General features: G+C 47.5%; 4 protein-coding genes across 4 annotated transcripts; 1 reads left to right on the plus strand and 3 right to left on the minus strand.

The window, feature by feature from the left end:
• Nucleotides 1-2,841: 2,841 nt before the first annotated feature.
• Nucleotides 2,842-4,558, minus strand: N7443_002751 (arylsulfotransferase family protein; the record flags this gene model as incomplete). Its single annotated transcript, XM_056882807.1, has 4 exons — nucleotides 2,842-3,619; nucleotides 3,747-4,297; nucleotides 4,349-4,491; nucleotides 4,540-4,558. The coding sequence occupies 4 exons, from the start codon at nucleotides 4,556-4,558 to the stop codon at nucleotides 2,842-2,844; spliced, it is 1,491 nt and encodes a 496-aa protein (XP_056744648.1).
• Nucleotides 4,559-7,083: 2,525 nt separating this feature from the next.
• On the plus strand, nucleotides 7,084-7,540 carry N7443_002752 (uncharacterized protein; the record flags this gene model as incomplete). The annotated part of the gene is made up of 2 exons (XM_056882808.1): nucleotides 7,084-7,349; nucleotides 7,405-7,540. The coding sequence occupies 2 exons, from the start codon at nucleotides 7,084-7,086 to the stop codon at nucleotides 7,538-7,540; spliced, it is 402 nt and encodes a 133-aa protein (XP_056744649.1).
• Nucleotides 7,541-8,234: 694 nt separating this feature from the next.
• Nucleotides 8,235-9,439, minus strand: N7443_002753 (uncharacterized protein; the record flags this gene model as incomplete). Its single annotated transcript, XM_056882809.1, has 3 exons — nucleotides 8,235-8,960; nucleotides 9,036-9,254; nucleotides 9,311-9,439. 3 exons carry the CDS (start codon nucleotides 9,437-9,439, stop codon nucleotides 8,235-8,237), a joined length of 1,074 nt encoding a protein of 357 aa, XP_056744650.1.
• A 912-nt stretch (nucleotides 9,440-10,351) lies between these two features.
• Nucleotides 10,352-12,532, minus strand: N7443_002754 (uncharacterized protein; the record flags this gene model as incomplete). Its single annotated transcript, XM_056882810.1, has 2 exons — nucleotides 10,352-12,145; nucleotides 12,200-12,532. The coding sequence occupies 2 exons, from the start codon at nucleotides 12,530-12,532 to the stop codon at nucleotides 10,352-10,354; spliced, it is 2,127 nt and encodes a 708-aa protein (XP_056744651.1).
• Between the last annotated feature and the right edge of the window lie 2,030 nt (nucleotides 12,533-14,562).

A 14,562-nucleotide genomic window follows, 5' to 3' on the forward strand; every position in this document is an offset into this window, starting at 1 on the left:
GGCCCCCATCTGATGCAATCCCTACAGTTCGGGTGCTTTCTGCTGGGATGCCGTGGAGTAAAGCAAAACCAGGGACAAGGTATAAATGAACCAGGCCATCTACGGGATGGATTCCCAGGTTTCTTCTTTCTTTTTCAGTTATGATCTGATCAAATCACTTACGTCAGACTTATCATACCACAGGAGGCACGGTAACGGTATACCTACACCCTCAGGTTCTTTCCATTCGATTCGAGCAGTAAAATAAGTCTACACCTTCATATCCCCTACCCTCGGCGCTGTAAAGACCTTTCCTGGCCTGATAAAGATCCTCCGGTTTCACGATACCCTCCCGAACCGATGATAATATGATTTGGAGCTCGAAGCCAAGAAAAACCTAGAAGTCTTGTGAGAGTCTGAGAAATATCTTGTTTATCACTTCCGGGGCAGGAAGAAACTTAGATAGGATCTTGGATGCGCGTTTTAGCAAAAATACCCGACTGCGGTCACGACGACTAGGCGGATAAGCACACTGATCATCATCCATTCTATGCTGACCAGTAATCAATGCGTTAAAAAGCACGATGTATATTCTCGCCTCCTATGCCGCCATGGTTTGATTTTTTTTGGGATGGACACATGTGGCATTCTGCATAGGCATATTTAGTTAATAAAAGAGCAATCCGAAGCTTAAGACAGCATGGCCATAAAGGTTAGATCATCAACAAAGACATTATCTAGTGAAGTCATATTCGCAGAATACCGAGGAAAGCGATTCTCCCAACTGTGGACGTGACCATGCACGATCAGATCTAACGAAGAAGTGCACAACTATCAAGAATAACAGATTGTCAATAGACTTTTTGTAACTAACTGTAGTCTTTAATTAAATACTTCCGAGATTTAGTACATAGAAAAACCCTAGAGATTCCGACGAATACCAGAAATAGAAAATTTATTTTCCCGCTCGGGACAGAAATCACACATTGACCTCTCACCCCCCGCGTCTCCTTTGCATGAACAAAAACAATTTGCCAATAGTCAAATTGGCAAAAAAGGACGTCCCCGGGAAGGCTCGAACTTCCAACCTCCTGATTAACAGTCAGACGCGCTAACCAATTGCGCCACGGAGACTTCGTTGAAACAAACGCCCGGAATCATGTCCCTCGGGACCCACTGCTTTGGCCGAATTCGCTTATGTATTGTACAGTGGGGCGGTGCAAGTTGCCCTACGTAAGTAGGATTAACGCAAATATTGCATGATGTTATTGAGCTATGCTCTGCGCCGAATTATGAGACCAGTAAAAGCGATTCTAGATGTACCAGCCACTTCGTCTCATCTGGCGTGTATTTGTGAAAGCCAACAGGACTACAATAAGTGAGACCTGAATGAGTCTCGCGTCATTAGAATGATATAGAAATATGGAAAGAGAAAATTCAAAAGCGAGGATATGATCATCCACAATGAAAATATTCAAAGCGCGAAGAGGAGGCAGTTGAGCACCATCGTTAATACAAGCATTTTGTCGGTCGAGGCTTCTACTTCTTTTCATACTTTTTCAAACATACGATACACAAAATCGTGATCGCTGGTAATAGTCGTGAGGGCTCCTTAGTTGGGTTGCACCTACCCTCTAACGACCATTTTCTCATTATCGGCATATAGAAGAAGAGAGAGAAAGGCCACGGAGATATCATTCAACCGGCGCAATGGAAACGCGGCGAAAGAACATGCCATACCTCTAAACAATCATTAGCAATACAAAATACTGTCGCATAGAAGCAGACTTTGTCCGTACATAACCATCACCGTGATGCCGGAGTTTTGCATCATAAACTGAAATCCGGGTTCTTATCCTATGGTAATAGTCGCAGGAGGCAGAGGTGATTGATTGCATTGCTTGACTAGGAGATCAAACAGTAGTTTCAAAAAAAAGCCATGAAGCATGAAGAACTATTGACTGAAACTCATGGAGATAATGGAAGAGAAAATATGAAGACAGCTATGCCTCCAAAGACTTTATGATATAGGAAACGAATGGCGCACAAAAGACTTAGCGGGGCTAGTGGCAAAATCTATCAAGTTACATTAGTGGGGCCAATCCTCCATCGAATCGTCTCCGTGGCGCAATTGGTTAGCGCGTCTGACTGTTAATCAGGAGGTTGGAAGTTCGAGCCTTCCCGGGGACGACCTTTTTTGTCTTTTTGTCACCACTACCTAGTGGGTGAGTACAACTGTTGCAATCAATGGCAAGCAAATAGTGGATGTTCTTTTTTCTTTTTGAGGGGGAAATATATGTTTTTTGGACATGCGGAAAGACCTAATAGACTGCAGCATGCCTGTATAGTGCCGTGTCGTCATGGCTATTTGCATCGTCCGCGATCTAGCCTAGCGACGGGGAAAATAGACAGCCAGACATGTATGCAAATCCTTATACTAAATAACGGTTGATTTGTTCCTGCCGAGCCTTTAGTCCGCCCTCACTCTCTAACCAAAGGAACACTCAACCCCAAGGCTATTTATTTAGACTTACTTTTTAATGGACCTTATATCTTACCATGCCCTTTTTTTGAGGTCCTCCATCTTCGGACCAGTTCTCCTCCCGAATAATTACGCGTAAGATGAAGATGATGAAAAAGTGGAAGGCATAGGTCCTATCTGCCACACAGCAGCGATGAAGAAAAGCCATCCTTGGTATATAGACTAGAAAGATCTTGGCTCAAACACTGGAGTACAAATAGAAGCTATTCTCTTCTAAGCGCTCGCGCAATTATGGATCGAAAATAGAATTAGACATCATATTTCGAGATTGTAGGCTAGTCAGACAAGAATGTGATACAAAAAAAATGTCTCCGCTTGATTTACTTTTTGCTCGCCTTGGGCAGGGCAACAGTTATTATTGTGGAGTTTCTCAGTCCCGTGCCGTCCGCTGAAACGGCTTCTGCAAGTGCATGAGAATAAAATTGAGGGAATGTAAAGGTCGTCTGAAAGCCTTGCCGAGTGACAGAGCCCAGAAGTACCAATGGATCAGAGTTGGACTTGCTTCCGTAGAAGTTCCAGCTGTTGTATTCTGTCGCCCCATTCCAACTTGCCCAGAATGTGAATGGAGCGTTGGGAGAAGATGCTTGGGCGAAGACATCAGGGGGGACAGATGGTGTGGCAGTCCAGTTCCACTTGAATGCGCGATAATTCATTGCATTTTGGTCTTTTAGGGTAGCGATATAGACCACTGACCCATCTGCGGTATGCTCAGAAACAGATGGGTTTTCTCCCCATCCTATAAACACGTTTCCATTAGGAAGCATCTGTGTGTTACCCTGGCTAGTTGAAAGTAAGCCCTTTCCCGGGGCCTCAAACCGGTTTAAGATGTTTGAAGTATTCGTCCTGTGGTCAAGAGCCAAAATCATCCCCGCTGATGTAGATGAAGTGTTTCGATAGTTATCACTTCCATTATCAAAAAGCGACAAAATGGTGTGGGTTTGATTTTCTTCACGGAGGCGTGCATCATGTTGCGACGAGAAGTTATAGTCTACCCATGTGAATGAGGATTCTTTACCACCCAGTCGCCATAACAAAGATCCGTCTTTGCCTGACACCTTGTAGATGGTGCTGGTATGTCTCGAAGAGACAATATAATCACTGTGACGCATGAGAACGGATGCCTGAACGAATGGGCCAACAACCCCGATTGGGACTAGTGTCGCACATGGGGATTGTTTACCAGCTCATGGTGCCTCAGAACTTAGTCTCTTCTTCAGTTTCGTACCTTCGTTGAATACTACATGTTTCCTCGCATTCTGAGTTGTAACAATCACCCTTACTGGACTTGTCCACTGAATTGATATGGAAATAATCCCAGGGGGTGGTATTACTCAGCCCGTTGCCCACAGCTGGGTTGAGTCCAAGGGGAGTATAAGTTTCCGATAAAGGAACGTGATCCAGTGATGACCACTGGAAGAGTACCTCTCCACTGGTTATATTGATCTCTTGAAACACACCACTCATTACCCATCCATTAGCAGCCGGTATGCCGGATGACACTAGATCGTACTGTTTTGGCTGGTAGACTGTAATCAGCACACGGTCCTCATCAAAAATCCTCAGCTCGTGCATGTCACTCAGCTCCAAACCTCTACCGCTCTGCACAGTCGCAGCAGGCTTATATTCATTATCCAAGAACACGCTGAGACCTCGAGCGTATCCACCAATTTGAGCTCCTTGGAAGAAACAGAGGTGATCGGATTCTGCATATGAACAGACATGGAGATCATGAGAAATCACCGTGGTCGATCCGTTTGAACCACTCCAAACAAGCTCCTATGTTATATCAGTGGATCTTCTGATATTTTGTGAGGCTCGTGAGCTCACTCCACTCATGTCATATATATATGGCCCTGGGAGCGCCGTTTCATAAGGTGCCAAGAAGATAAAGCCAGGAGTAACACTCTGTTCGTTATTGGTGCTCACATCGAGAATTGGGGCGTGAATATCCGGTCGCTGCCTCAAGACCACTCAATGAGATTTTGTTTTTGCAAATGAAAGGGTCAGCATTTACTGACTGATTGAAAAGATATCCATGTTGCAGCATCTGCGGCGCAAGTAATCGTGAAAATTATTCCCAAAATAATGACACTGGTAATAACATGAGAGCAATGTTCATCGATATTCATTGTGATTTCACAGTTCGCTTTTCAATTTGACACTATAATCCATTGGCGAGAGAGTCAGTCAACCATAAATACCTGCTTAAATATATACCAAAAACTGAGCCATCTGAGATGAGGTCATTGCACATGTGGTTAGATTGGGCTTCTCAACGGAATGAGGCGTTGATCCCGAACACAATCAGTCAAACCGAGAGCGCCAGAGAGGATTCATCCACGGTTCTGGCGAAGTTTGTGACGGTATGGCGAAACATGAGTGGCCTGGAAGCTGCGGGGTATTAGAACCGGAAACGAGCCACAGCATCAAACGGACGCAACCTATAGGTCGGGGATTCAACTTCAACACGAAGAGTGCACACGATCCACTACGCAATGTATCAACAACCAAGATAGTTTGGAGCTTCGCAACCGTGGTTCATTGCGAGATCGAGGATTAGAATGGCCCACACCTGTTGATCTGTCACTGACAGATCCCGGCATGACCGACCAGTGTTGGTGACCAACGTCTCTTGATTCAACAATAATAGGTTTTAGCGCTCTCAACCTATACAAGTCTCAGTCTGAGTCTCTCACCCGCACATTTCATTCCAATCTATGCCTTCCAGTGGCAAATGTTGATAGAACAGGAATTCAGTGCTAAACCATCTTGGCCCCCTAGGATTGGCAGAGATTTTTTCTCTGGTTTCTGTCCAAGCCACATAATTCCATTGAGATCAGTTTATTTATACTGTGTCTTACGCCATGGAAAGCGTGTAGAGGGAACATGGCTCAAACGACCTGATCAGCCCTTCCGCTCGTCCTGTTCACCCGCGGAATACGAGTTAACGTTACGACGGGTCATCCTTGGCACTCCGGGTCGTCCTTGGCACAAATTCTTTGGATAGTCTAAATATAATGGATAGTCTAAATATATTTCATGGTTTCTTCCTGGGTCTTAGATTACAATGAGATCTTTCAATCACTTATAGCGATCTGAACAATCAAAGACACGATTTCAAAGCCGCAAAGTTGCATTCAGAATTTACCTTGCATAGGAATATCTAAACTACGTATTCAATATAAAGTATTCTGACTTACTACCTGACCATTACCAGATAGAGGCCCATATTCCGGGGAGTCCACCCGTCAAGCTCATAGTACAACTTGCGGAGACACAGAAAGCCAAGCTATGGAACCCCAGGCTTGGCAAAACCAAAGAATCCAGCCATTGTCACCCAGCCATTGTCATTGGTTTCTTGAAACAAAATATCTTGTAAAATCAAGCTGAGATTCCCAGGGGCTCAAAATCAAGCGAGATTATGGCAGGTTATTCGACCCACACTTTTTCATCATGCTTGACCTGTGGTTGACTATGCGTTGACTTATTTTAAACCCACCTCAGGCCAATGCTATGAGTCTAGATTACCACAACAAGAGTCTCATAGTCATTGGAGCTCAGTCTAATACGAAGTGGAGGCTCTGTGTTTTGTCTTGGCATTATTTTTGGCGCCGTATGCCAAGCCAAAAGGCGGGGTTCCAGAGCAGCTATGTTCAGAGGACATCTCGTACCCATGGCTAGATCAGTCACTTCCTCCCAAGATTTCGCCTCAAATTTATTAACCCCAACCAATTGCTTTGATTTTTGTACTAATTTAATATTTTTTAATTTAGATTTTCTAATTAAAACTTTAAGGCGCCCATGAGGGGCTCTCAGACTGAACTTTCGGCTATAGTTAGAGAAAGGGTACCTCTCATATGTTATCCTCCTATGTTATTATCCTGCTCAAGTTTAGGGGCTGTAGCTTACAAATGTCCTATTTTTGGTATTCAATCAAGAACTCTAGGCATTGACCTTCTGCGCGGCTGGTTTTAGCATCAAATGCTGTGCGGTTAGAATTTGCTACTATTTTAGAGTCCGCTGGAATTCATGGAAGGGTCCTTGGAGATTCACATAGATCTCCTCTGCCAATAGTTCTGAACCTACAGTAAGTGATGTAATAAGACATTATGTAGACCGAAGATAGTAAATAGCTCTAAAGTATGGTACCATTAGACCTGGGTCATTCAAGACATTACTTTTGCTTGATTGTACTGGTGGTTTTGTATCTGGACTGGAGCGGAGACAAATCCACCAAGCATTTGTGGCTCCGTAGACTTGGTAGAGCCAAGTGCCAAGAAACGTCCTGGACTACTCAAATCTAGCAAGCTGCAAACTTCAACGAGATCCCGAAATTCGCAAAGTATTGTTCATGACGCTCACATTGAATCTAGAATCATTCAAAAAAAGACTCATGCTCGACAAAATGATACTTTGGTCTCAGTTTGTTTGCCACCTTAGTCTATATAACATCCCAATAAGTCGCGGCTAGCTCCGACATTCAAACTCATCAAGATAAAGTCTTACTACAAAGTCACATATCAAAGTCACATATCAAGGATTAAATTTCTTGCTGCAACAAAATGAAGTCTCCTCTCTACATTCTGGCCGTGCTGCTCCCTCTGGCAAATGAGCTGGCGCTAGCTTCTCCAACTGCGGAGCCTGTCGATTTTGATGCCCTCGAGGAGAGAAATGGGGGCGGAGGAGGCGGAGGACATGGAAAAGGTGATTTCAATAACCCTTGCAGGATCAGAAATCAATACTGGTACTGGAAGTACCCGTGTGACTCGAGTGACCGAAAGGGTCAGGCATTCCCTGGTGGTCAGTTCAGTGCAAGCTGTCGATACAAGTAAGTCTGTCCTCATCAAAAATTTACGAGTTGGTGAGGCTGAATATCATCAAAGAAACTGGTACCAGACCCAGAACGGATGGGTTCGTAATTCAGACAAACCTCAGGGTTGCAGTATGTTTTTCTTCATCCGTCTTTCAAAGCTTTGTCTGACTGGCATCAAAGATGGCAATTGGGAGCATTCTTGCTAAATGGAATGACCCTCGACAAGTGAACAGATCATGGTACGGGTATGGGTTTGGCCCTTGTCTATTTGGATGATTATTTGACAATTTGTCTTGGATGGGATTTCCTCGCTTTTACTAACACCGAAAACTCAATGTGCTCCTATTGATTAATGTCTTGTAGTCCATTGTGATGTTTGAGGTAGCTCGAGTATCCACGAGGGGCATATTTTAAAAGTCTTTTAAATGATATTTGAAATGTTGTATTGAGTGTATTGAATGGCTGCGCCAGGTCGACAGTCATCATTTTTGGCGCTGTAGACTTTACAATGATATTCTATTAGCAGCCCCTGCTCAACAGGCTCTAGTGGAATGGAATGTGCTAGAGTGCAGTGTTGAATGAGACACTGTAAATTACTATAGAATACCTTAGAAAATTAAAGATAAGAAACCAGAAGGGGCTGGGGAAGATCTGACGAGGGCTTGATCGCCATTCACTTCCTTTTCTTCCTATTCCTCTGCCTTCGTAAGGCAACGCCATGTCGTAGGTAGAGGCAACGAAGAGTGTAGGTAATCGTACCAGTTTTGGGTCGTACGGTATCCATCAAAGGACATCTAATCTAATACTGTATGAGCAACAAGCGACTATAATTCTACCATCTATATCTAAGCATCACAAGCTATACAAAGCTATACTACACCCGGGCAAGCAAGATAGCACCTAATACCCCGTAGCAACAAGTGGCGTCGTGACCGGCGCCGCACTAGAAGGGCAAACACAAGCCGTCACACTCGTAATGGGAGCCACCGTACAATGCGCACTAGCAGTCCACGAAACAGACGTAGTAGTCGCCTTGCCCTCCTTCTTCTCCGCCTTAACCAGAACGGGAATAACAGCACCAGTACTCAAACTGAAAGTCCGATGTCCCAAAACCCTCAAAATCGAAGAAATTTCTCCAGAATGCGACGTCACGGAAACGTACGATTTCTTCTTGCTGGACTCGCCGAAGAATACCTCCCCGAGAGCCTGGGTACTACGCACGTCCTGCGCGGCGCTAGTCTCGGCTGTAACGCCGTTCCAGAGGTTGTCTTCTTCGGAGAAACCGGACTCGATAGCCCAGTGGGGGAATATGGAGTGGATGTAGGACTTGTTGTGGCGGTGGTCGCAGGTGTGGATGCTAATACCCTCGCGGAAGAGTTCTTTGATAACCGGGGCGAAGGCGGCAGAGCCATGGGGTAGGTCCAGGCCATTGAAGGTGAGATTGGCGGTTTGGAGGGTGCGGGTTAGGGGGCTGACGAAGTAGTTGTCTGGAGTGTGCATTTTTTGTTCTTCGATGAGCTTTTGCCAGAAGTCGTGGGCTACTAGGGCTTGGGCTTCGCCGGCTGGGGTTAGGGCGGCGTCGAACCAGGTCACGGTGCTGTTGCCGTTGAGTTCGGCCCAGTAGCACTGGTTTCGGGTGTTAGTTTACATGTTGGGTTTGTAATGGGCGGCTCATAAAAGTGGACTTGGACATGGACTTACGTTCCAGGCTGGGGTGCCGTAGTATGTTTCGGCGGAGTTGTGCCAGCCATTTCCGTGGCGACCGAGGAAGAGGACTTTGTATTCAATGTTTTTGGGAGAGTCCTCGTTGAATTTCTGAACTTGATTGTAGAAGCGCTCCCATTGTGTCGTGGACTGGTGGTGCTTAAGCTCTTTATCCGCCGGGTACGTGCGGTTGATGAGGCCGAAGTTGACGGCTGTCTTCAGACCCACATCGTGTTAGATTGTTTCTTGATTCTCGTAAGTTACATACATACATAATCAAAAGTTGAGGGATCGGTCACGGTCTCATCCTGAAGGAAGTATCCCGTTACAGTTGTGTACTCGATAGTTGAGGCATGCGCCGAAATGGCGAGCCCGAGAAGGGCCGACAGAGAGATCTTCATGTCCACGGGTGGGGATGACCGGAATACGAACGGGTTTCAGGGCTTTCCAAGGTTTTAAGTTTGGGTCGGCATTTCTATTTCTTTTATACTTCGACGGGTCATCAGGAAGACAAGACCACGCTTTCCCGCAGTGGGTCGAGGGGAGGGATGTGCATCATCCAACGGCGTGGCACACGTGCGGCATGCCGTTCCCAGGTTGGCGGCGACAAGCGCCCGCTAACAGCGTCCTCAGCCTTTTAGAACGACCTTAGGACGCCATTTCTCCGACCAAAGTAATTTAGCCTCCAATAATATTTGCCGAGGTCGGCTAACTGAACCGAAGTCGCTGCAATAGCGGAGATTGTTTACTGAGGACACTTACCAAGTTCAAGTTCACGTTCAACTGTAGACATCGCCCCTTTTTGTATTATGAGACAGAAACAATGTACTCAATAAGTACCTGATAGTAACAGTATGTAAAAAGATAGCCGAATGCTGCCAAATATGCAAGTCCAAATTCCATCCAAACCCGAGTCCGTCACCAAACAATATAGAAGAGAAGAGAAAAAAAAAACACAAGTCTCGAGCAGAGCTCGGTAGAATTAATAGGTAGCGGACACCCCAATGTAATCAATCCCAGGCCAATAAACACAATGCAAAGAATGCTCCGAATATGTAAGAACCCAAGTGGAACCACACCAAATAAAGAGACAGAAGAGACAGAATATGTAAGAAATCTTCAAAATGACAGTTGCTCTCCGCGCACGGAGTGTTGGGAATAGACAGGCCACTCGTGAGCGGTCGAAAAAACAGACAAGAAACAAAATTCACACGAGACGAGAAGATGCGTAGCGGTTCGTCCCAGACCAACAAAAGCATGTTTATCGCGGCACATTTCTCATTTAATCCATCGAGATGGGAGAGGCAAGATCCTCAAGGAGGATAGTTGCTCGGCGTCGTGTTGTTCGCAAACGTGAAAGCCTTGGGCTTCTGCCCCCCGTGCATCGACTGCCCAGGGAACTCGTGCATCATAAACTCGGTCGCCTTCCTCTCATTAGCATCTGCAGAGCCGGCCATGTCGGTGTCCTCGATCGAGTAGATCAAGGTTGGTGAGCCGGATACAGCATCAATCCCAAAAGCATTTCCTTGGTGCTCGACCCCGGCATCGTATGCAACGGGAGACACGGTACTTGAGTGAGGCACCTGAAGACCGCTAGGATATTCGGGCGAGGAAAGAGAATGGGTGTCCTGCCAACTCCTAGCCGTCATGGGACCCTGGTCACAGGTCACGTACTCGGGAAAGTTGGCGATCTGAGCCGGAGCCGACATGGGTGGGGCGACATTCTGGTAGGGGAAGGGGGAGTAGATGTCAAGAGGTGTGGCAGGAGGCGATGCGATGTTTACTTGCATGGGTTGCGAGGAAGGGAAAAAGTGAGTTGTGGAATGCGCTGACACGCAGTAGTTGCTCTCAGTGGGCGACGCAGGCATGAAATGCTGGAAATCCTGCGGTGTCAAAGGGGTCGGCGGTGCGAGAGTGGATTGCGAGACCGACGGCCGCAGCATATCAGCCTTGCTGGCCTTCATGGAGCCAGATTCGGCAAATGTAAAATTCAGCGGAGAGCGTTGGGCGGCGGATGCCTTTCTGACACCAGCATATCGAGAGTTGAGACTCTGGGTTGACTTTGACTGACGCATGAAGTTGCCAGAACCGCTGGGCATGCGGCCGGTGGGCGAAAGAGAGGACATGGAAGTTGAGTTAGCCAACGAGCGAGTGCTGGAGGTGCCGATGGCAGCGGGGCGAGGACGCTTTCGCCTCGCGGCAAGATCAAGTTCCTTGCCCGCTTCCTTCCATGAGCCATTCACTCGATTCTGAGACTGCGAGAATCCGGCCTCGGCGTTGCAGATGCCAATACCATTCAAAGAATTGGCCAAGGCATCAGCCGACTCCCGCCGAGACAGTGAAATCTCGGGAGTTGGCATGGACATGGAGTACTGCATGTTGTTGTAACCGAGACCCTCGTGTCCCATGCCAGGCACAGAGAGCTGGTTCTTGGAGCTTTCGGCCCATTCCTCGGTCTGGGCATGGAATTGAGCTCCTGAGTATGCGTCCACAGAATGTTGCATGGAGTGTGAAACGTTCGGCATCTCATGAATCGCTTGGCTTGTCGCCGGGTAGGCGTCCGTGTGGCCATGAGACCACGAAGCCGACTCCTCCTTGATGTCGGGCCAGTTCTGGTAGGCATGTCCCTTGTTGTCGTGATTCCTGAGGGCGGCACTGGGCGGTGCCATCGAAGTGGGAGAGACAGATTCCTCTTCTTCCTCTTGAGGTGCCTCCTGCAGAACATCCCGCTTAGCATCACGCTTAGCCTTTGAGTCCCGGCCCGTAAACCGATCGCGAGCAGCGCATGCAGCATTGAGTGCCCTTTGTAGAGACAAAAAGGTTGCCTCACGGGCCGACTCACTCTTTGTCTTCTTATGCTGCTTGTTAGGGGATGCTTCAATCGCCGACTTGCTTTCTGATTTAGAAACGGGAGCTGGTTTAGGTGTAGGAGCTTGATCGGACTCTTCTTTTGAGGCAGAACGTTGGCGCGACTCGGACATCTGATCCAGTGTCTCGGACTTTTGGCGAGCAGCTTCCTCAGCCTCGGTCTTGGCTTTCTGCATTTTCTCGAATTCCTCCTGGCGCTTCTGCTGCTTGGCCTTGGCGCGTCGATTTTGGAACCAGTTCTATTGACGAAGTTAGTGGTACGTCACATTAAAGTAGAGGATCGAAGTACGTACGGCAACGCGAGGCAGGCTCAAATTCGTCTGAGCGGCCAATTGACGCTTGGTATTACTGCTGGGCTTGGGGTGGGCCTGGAACTGAGCTTCCAAGGTCTCAACTTGCTCTTTGGTCAATCGCGGACGCGACAAGTTCTCTGTGTATTCGTCGTAGTCCATTATAGGTTGGTGGTAGTAGTCAACCATCTCCATGGGGGGATGGGGGTACATGTATCCGTCCATGTGGTGATGCATCATTGGCGGAGGCATCATGGATGGGTCGTAGGCCATGGTGTGGTCCATTGGTAGACCTGTGTGCGGAGGGTAGTTCCATGAGGGATGGATGTAGCTCATGGCTGCGGGAGTATCGAGGAGAGAGGAAGAGAGGGAGTTAAGGAGACGAGTGGTGAAATGAAAGAGATCGCTGCACGAGGAGGGCAGTAGTGAGAAAACAAGGCTATATCATAGAGAGCGCGGAGTGTGATCGGGGCTGCGAGTGGCGGTGGGACCCTAGAAGGAGTGACAGGGAAAAAGAAAAAGAGACTCGAGGCATACAACGCCCGGTGTTTAAGGAGAGACGGGGGCTAATAGCTAACCAAAGCTGAAAAAAAGAAAAGAGAGCGACAAGTGAAGAAAGAGTGAGATGAGGAGGAGAAAGAGTCGGGGGGTAAAGGGCGGTAACGGGGCGGCAGGCGGTGATTGGGGAGATCGAGGGTGTAATCTTTGGACTTCACGACGTGTATCGGTACCTGGTACTCGGTATTCAGGTAATTTTAGACTTTTTTTAGATTTAATATAATAATAAGAATAACAATAATAATAATAATAATAATAATAATAATAATTATTATTATTATTATGAGTTGTAATTTTCTTAAAGCGAGGCTAGAGCGTAAAGGCGCAGACGGGGGATTTTGCCGGGGTGCTCGGGTGAGATCTGATCGTCAGTGGAAACGGGCTGAAAACCAGCGTGAATCTCTCCACTCGAAGCTGCGCTACCCGCCCGCGCGGTTCTAGGGGGTGGCGGCTTGTGTGTCGTATGGGAGATTGCCCAGATTTACACAGAATCAATCCCCCCCCTAAAAGTAATCCAAGTTTAGATCGGGGAACATATTCCGATCCGACCTGCTTCCCGGGGACTGCTACCGTCCCTAATCCCCGGGAATTGTGTGGCTATGGCTTCGATAGAGTAATTTAGTAGAGAGGCCGAAAAAAAAAAAAAAAAGGGAGCCTTCCCGAATCAGTCTTAGTACGATGAACCGCTGTTTGAGGTCGCTCTCCACAAAGGGAAAGCACTCGGGGTCTGTACGGTAACGGTAACGGTAGCAGTTCAACAGTTCTCGAGTAAACACTTGCCGTTCCATGGTTGTGCGTGCGGAGGAACGGGAACCATCCGTGGTAATGACCTAAACACACATGCAGGGTAAGTTTCCACTGCAGAACGAACATACACGCAGCACAGGCCGCTGTGATACGCCCTGGACAGTTCCTGCATTAGTGCTATGTCTGATCCCACCACCGTGGAGTCCTGCAATGGTAATCATGTCCACTATGACGCCCCCGTGAAGTAAGAAGGTTGTGGGTCACGGCTGTTCTGTATACAGATGGTGATCATGCAGCATTGTGTTTCGAGATGCCGGGGAGAATAGGAGTCCGGCTTGTCGGGTCTTAGGACTTGGGTCTTGGAAACACGAAGATCGACAAGGATGACGGGGCCTAGGAGAGGCTATGATGTCGCCAATCTCGCAGAAATAAGGACACTATTGAGTCTTGAAGCAAAGCAAGGCAAAGGAAGTGTCCGAAATCTGTCAAAGCACCCCGTGTCTGGTATGGGCGCTCTTCACTAGACCCGTTTGAGGGTGTCGAGGGCGCATGGCAGCAGCCAAGAGAAGCTAAACATCAATAGTCGACAGATCCCGTCGATCACTTAGGATCCGCCTGGCGTTTTTTTTTTTTTTTTTTTTTGCCTGTTCCTTTTCCCTTTTCCCCATCACTAAACTCGCTCGTTAGGCAGTCATAGTTGAACCCTGACACCAATCTGCCCCAAGGGGATGGGCCCGGTGTCGCGGCGCTAAACTTGTTAGATCTAGAGGTCGCCATGCACGCAAGTCACGAAACGATCACATGTTCGTCCCAGTTACCCATTACCCACCTGGGAATTCCCCCTTCGTCATGCAGCGCAGGACCCCGGAGCTGCGGCACTGCTGTCCGACCCGTGTATCGGTGCAGCTCTCTACGTTTACGCTGTACAACAGTTCCTCAGATCGACTACTCCCTTCTCCTGACAGGAAAACGTTTCACAAAGATCGAACCCAAAGTATAAACTATGGAGTCGGGCAGCTTTCCGTGCCTTTCCACAGATAGAGTGCTACGTTGTACCTTCT

Source organism: Penicillium atrosanguineum (genome assembly GCF_028827265.1).
Source record: "Penicillium atrosanguineum strain IBT 20685 chromosome Unknown utg000002l_segment0_segment0, whole genome shotgun sequence".
NCBI classification, from domain to species: Eukaryota; Fungi; Ascomycota; class Eurotiomycetes; order Eurotiales; family Aspergillaceae; genus Penicillium; species Penicillium atrosanguineum.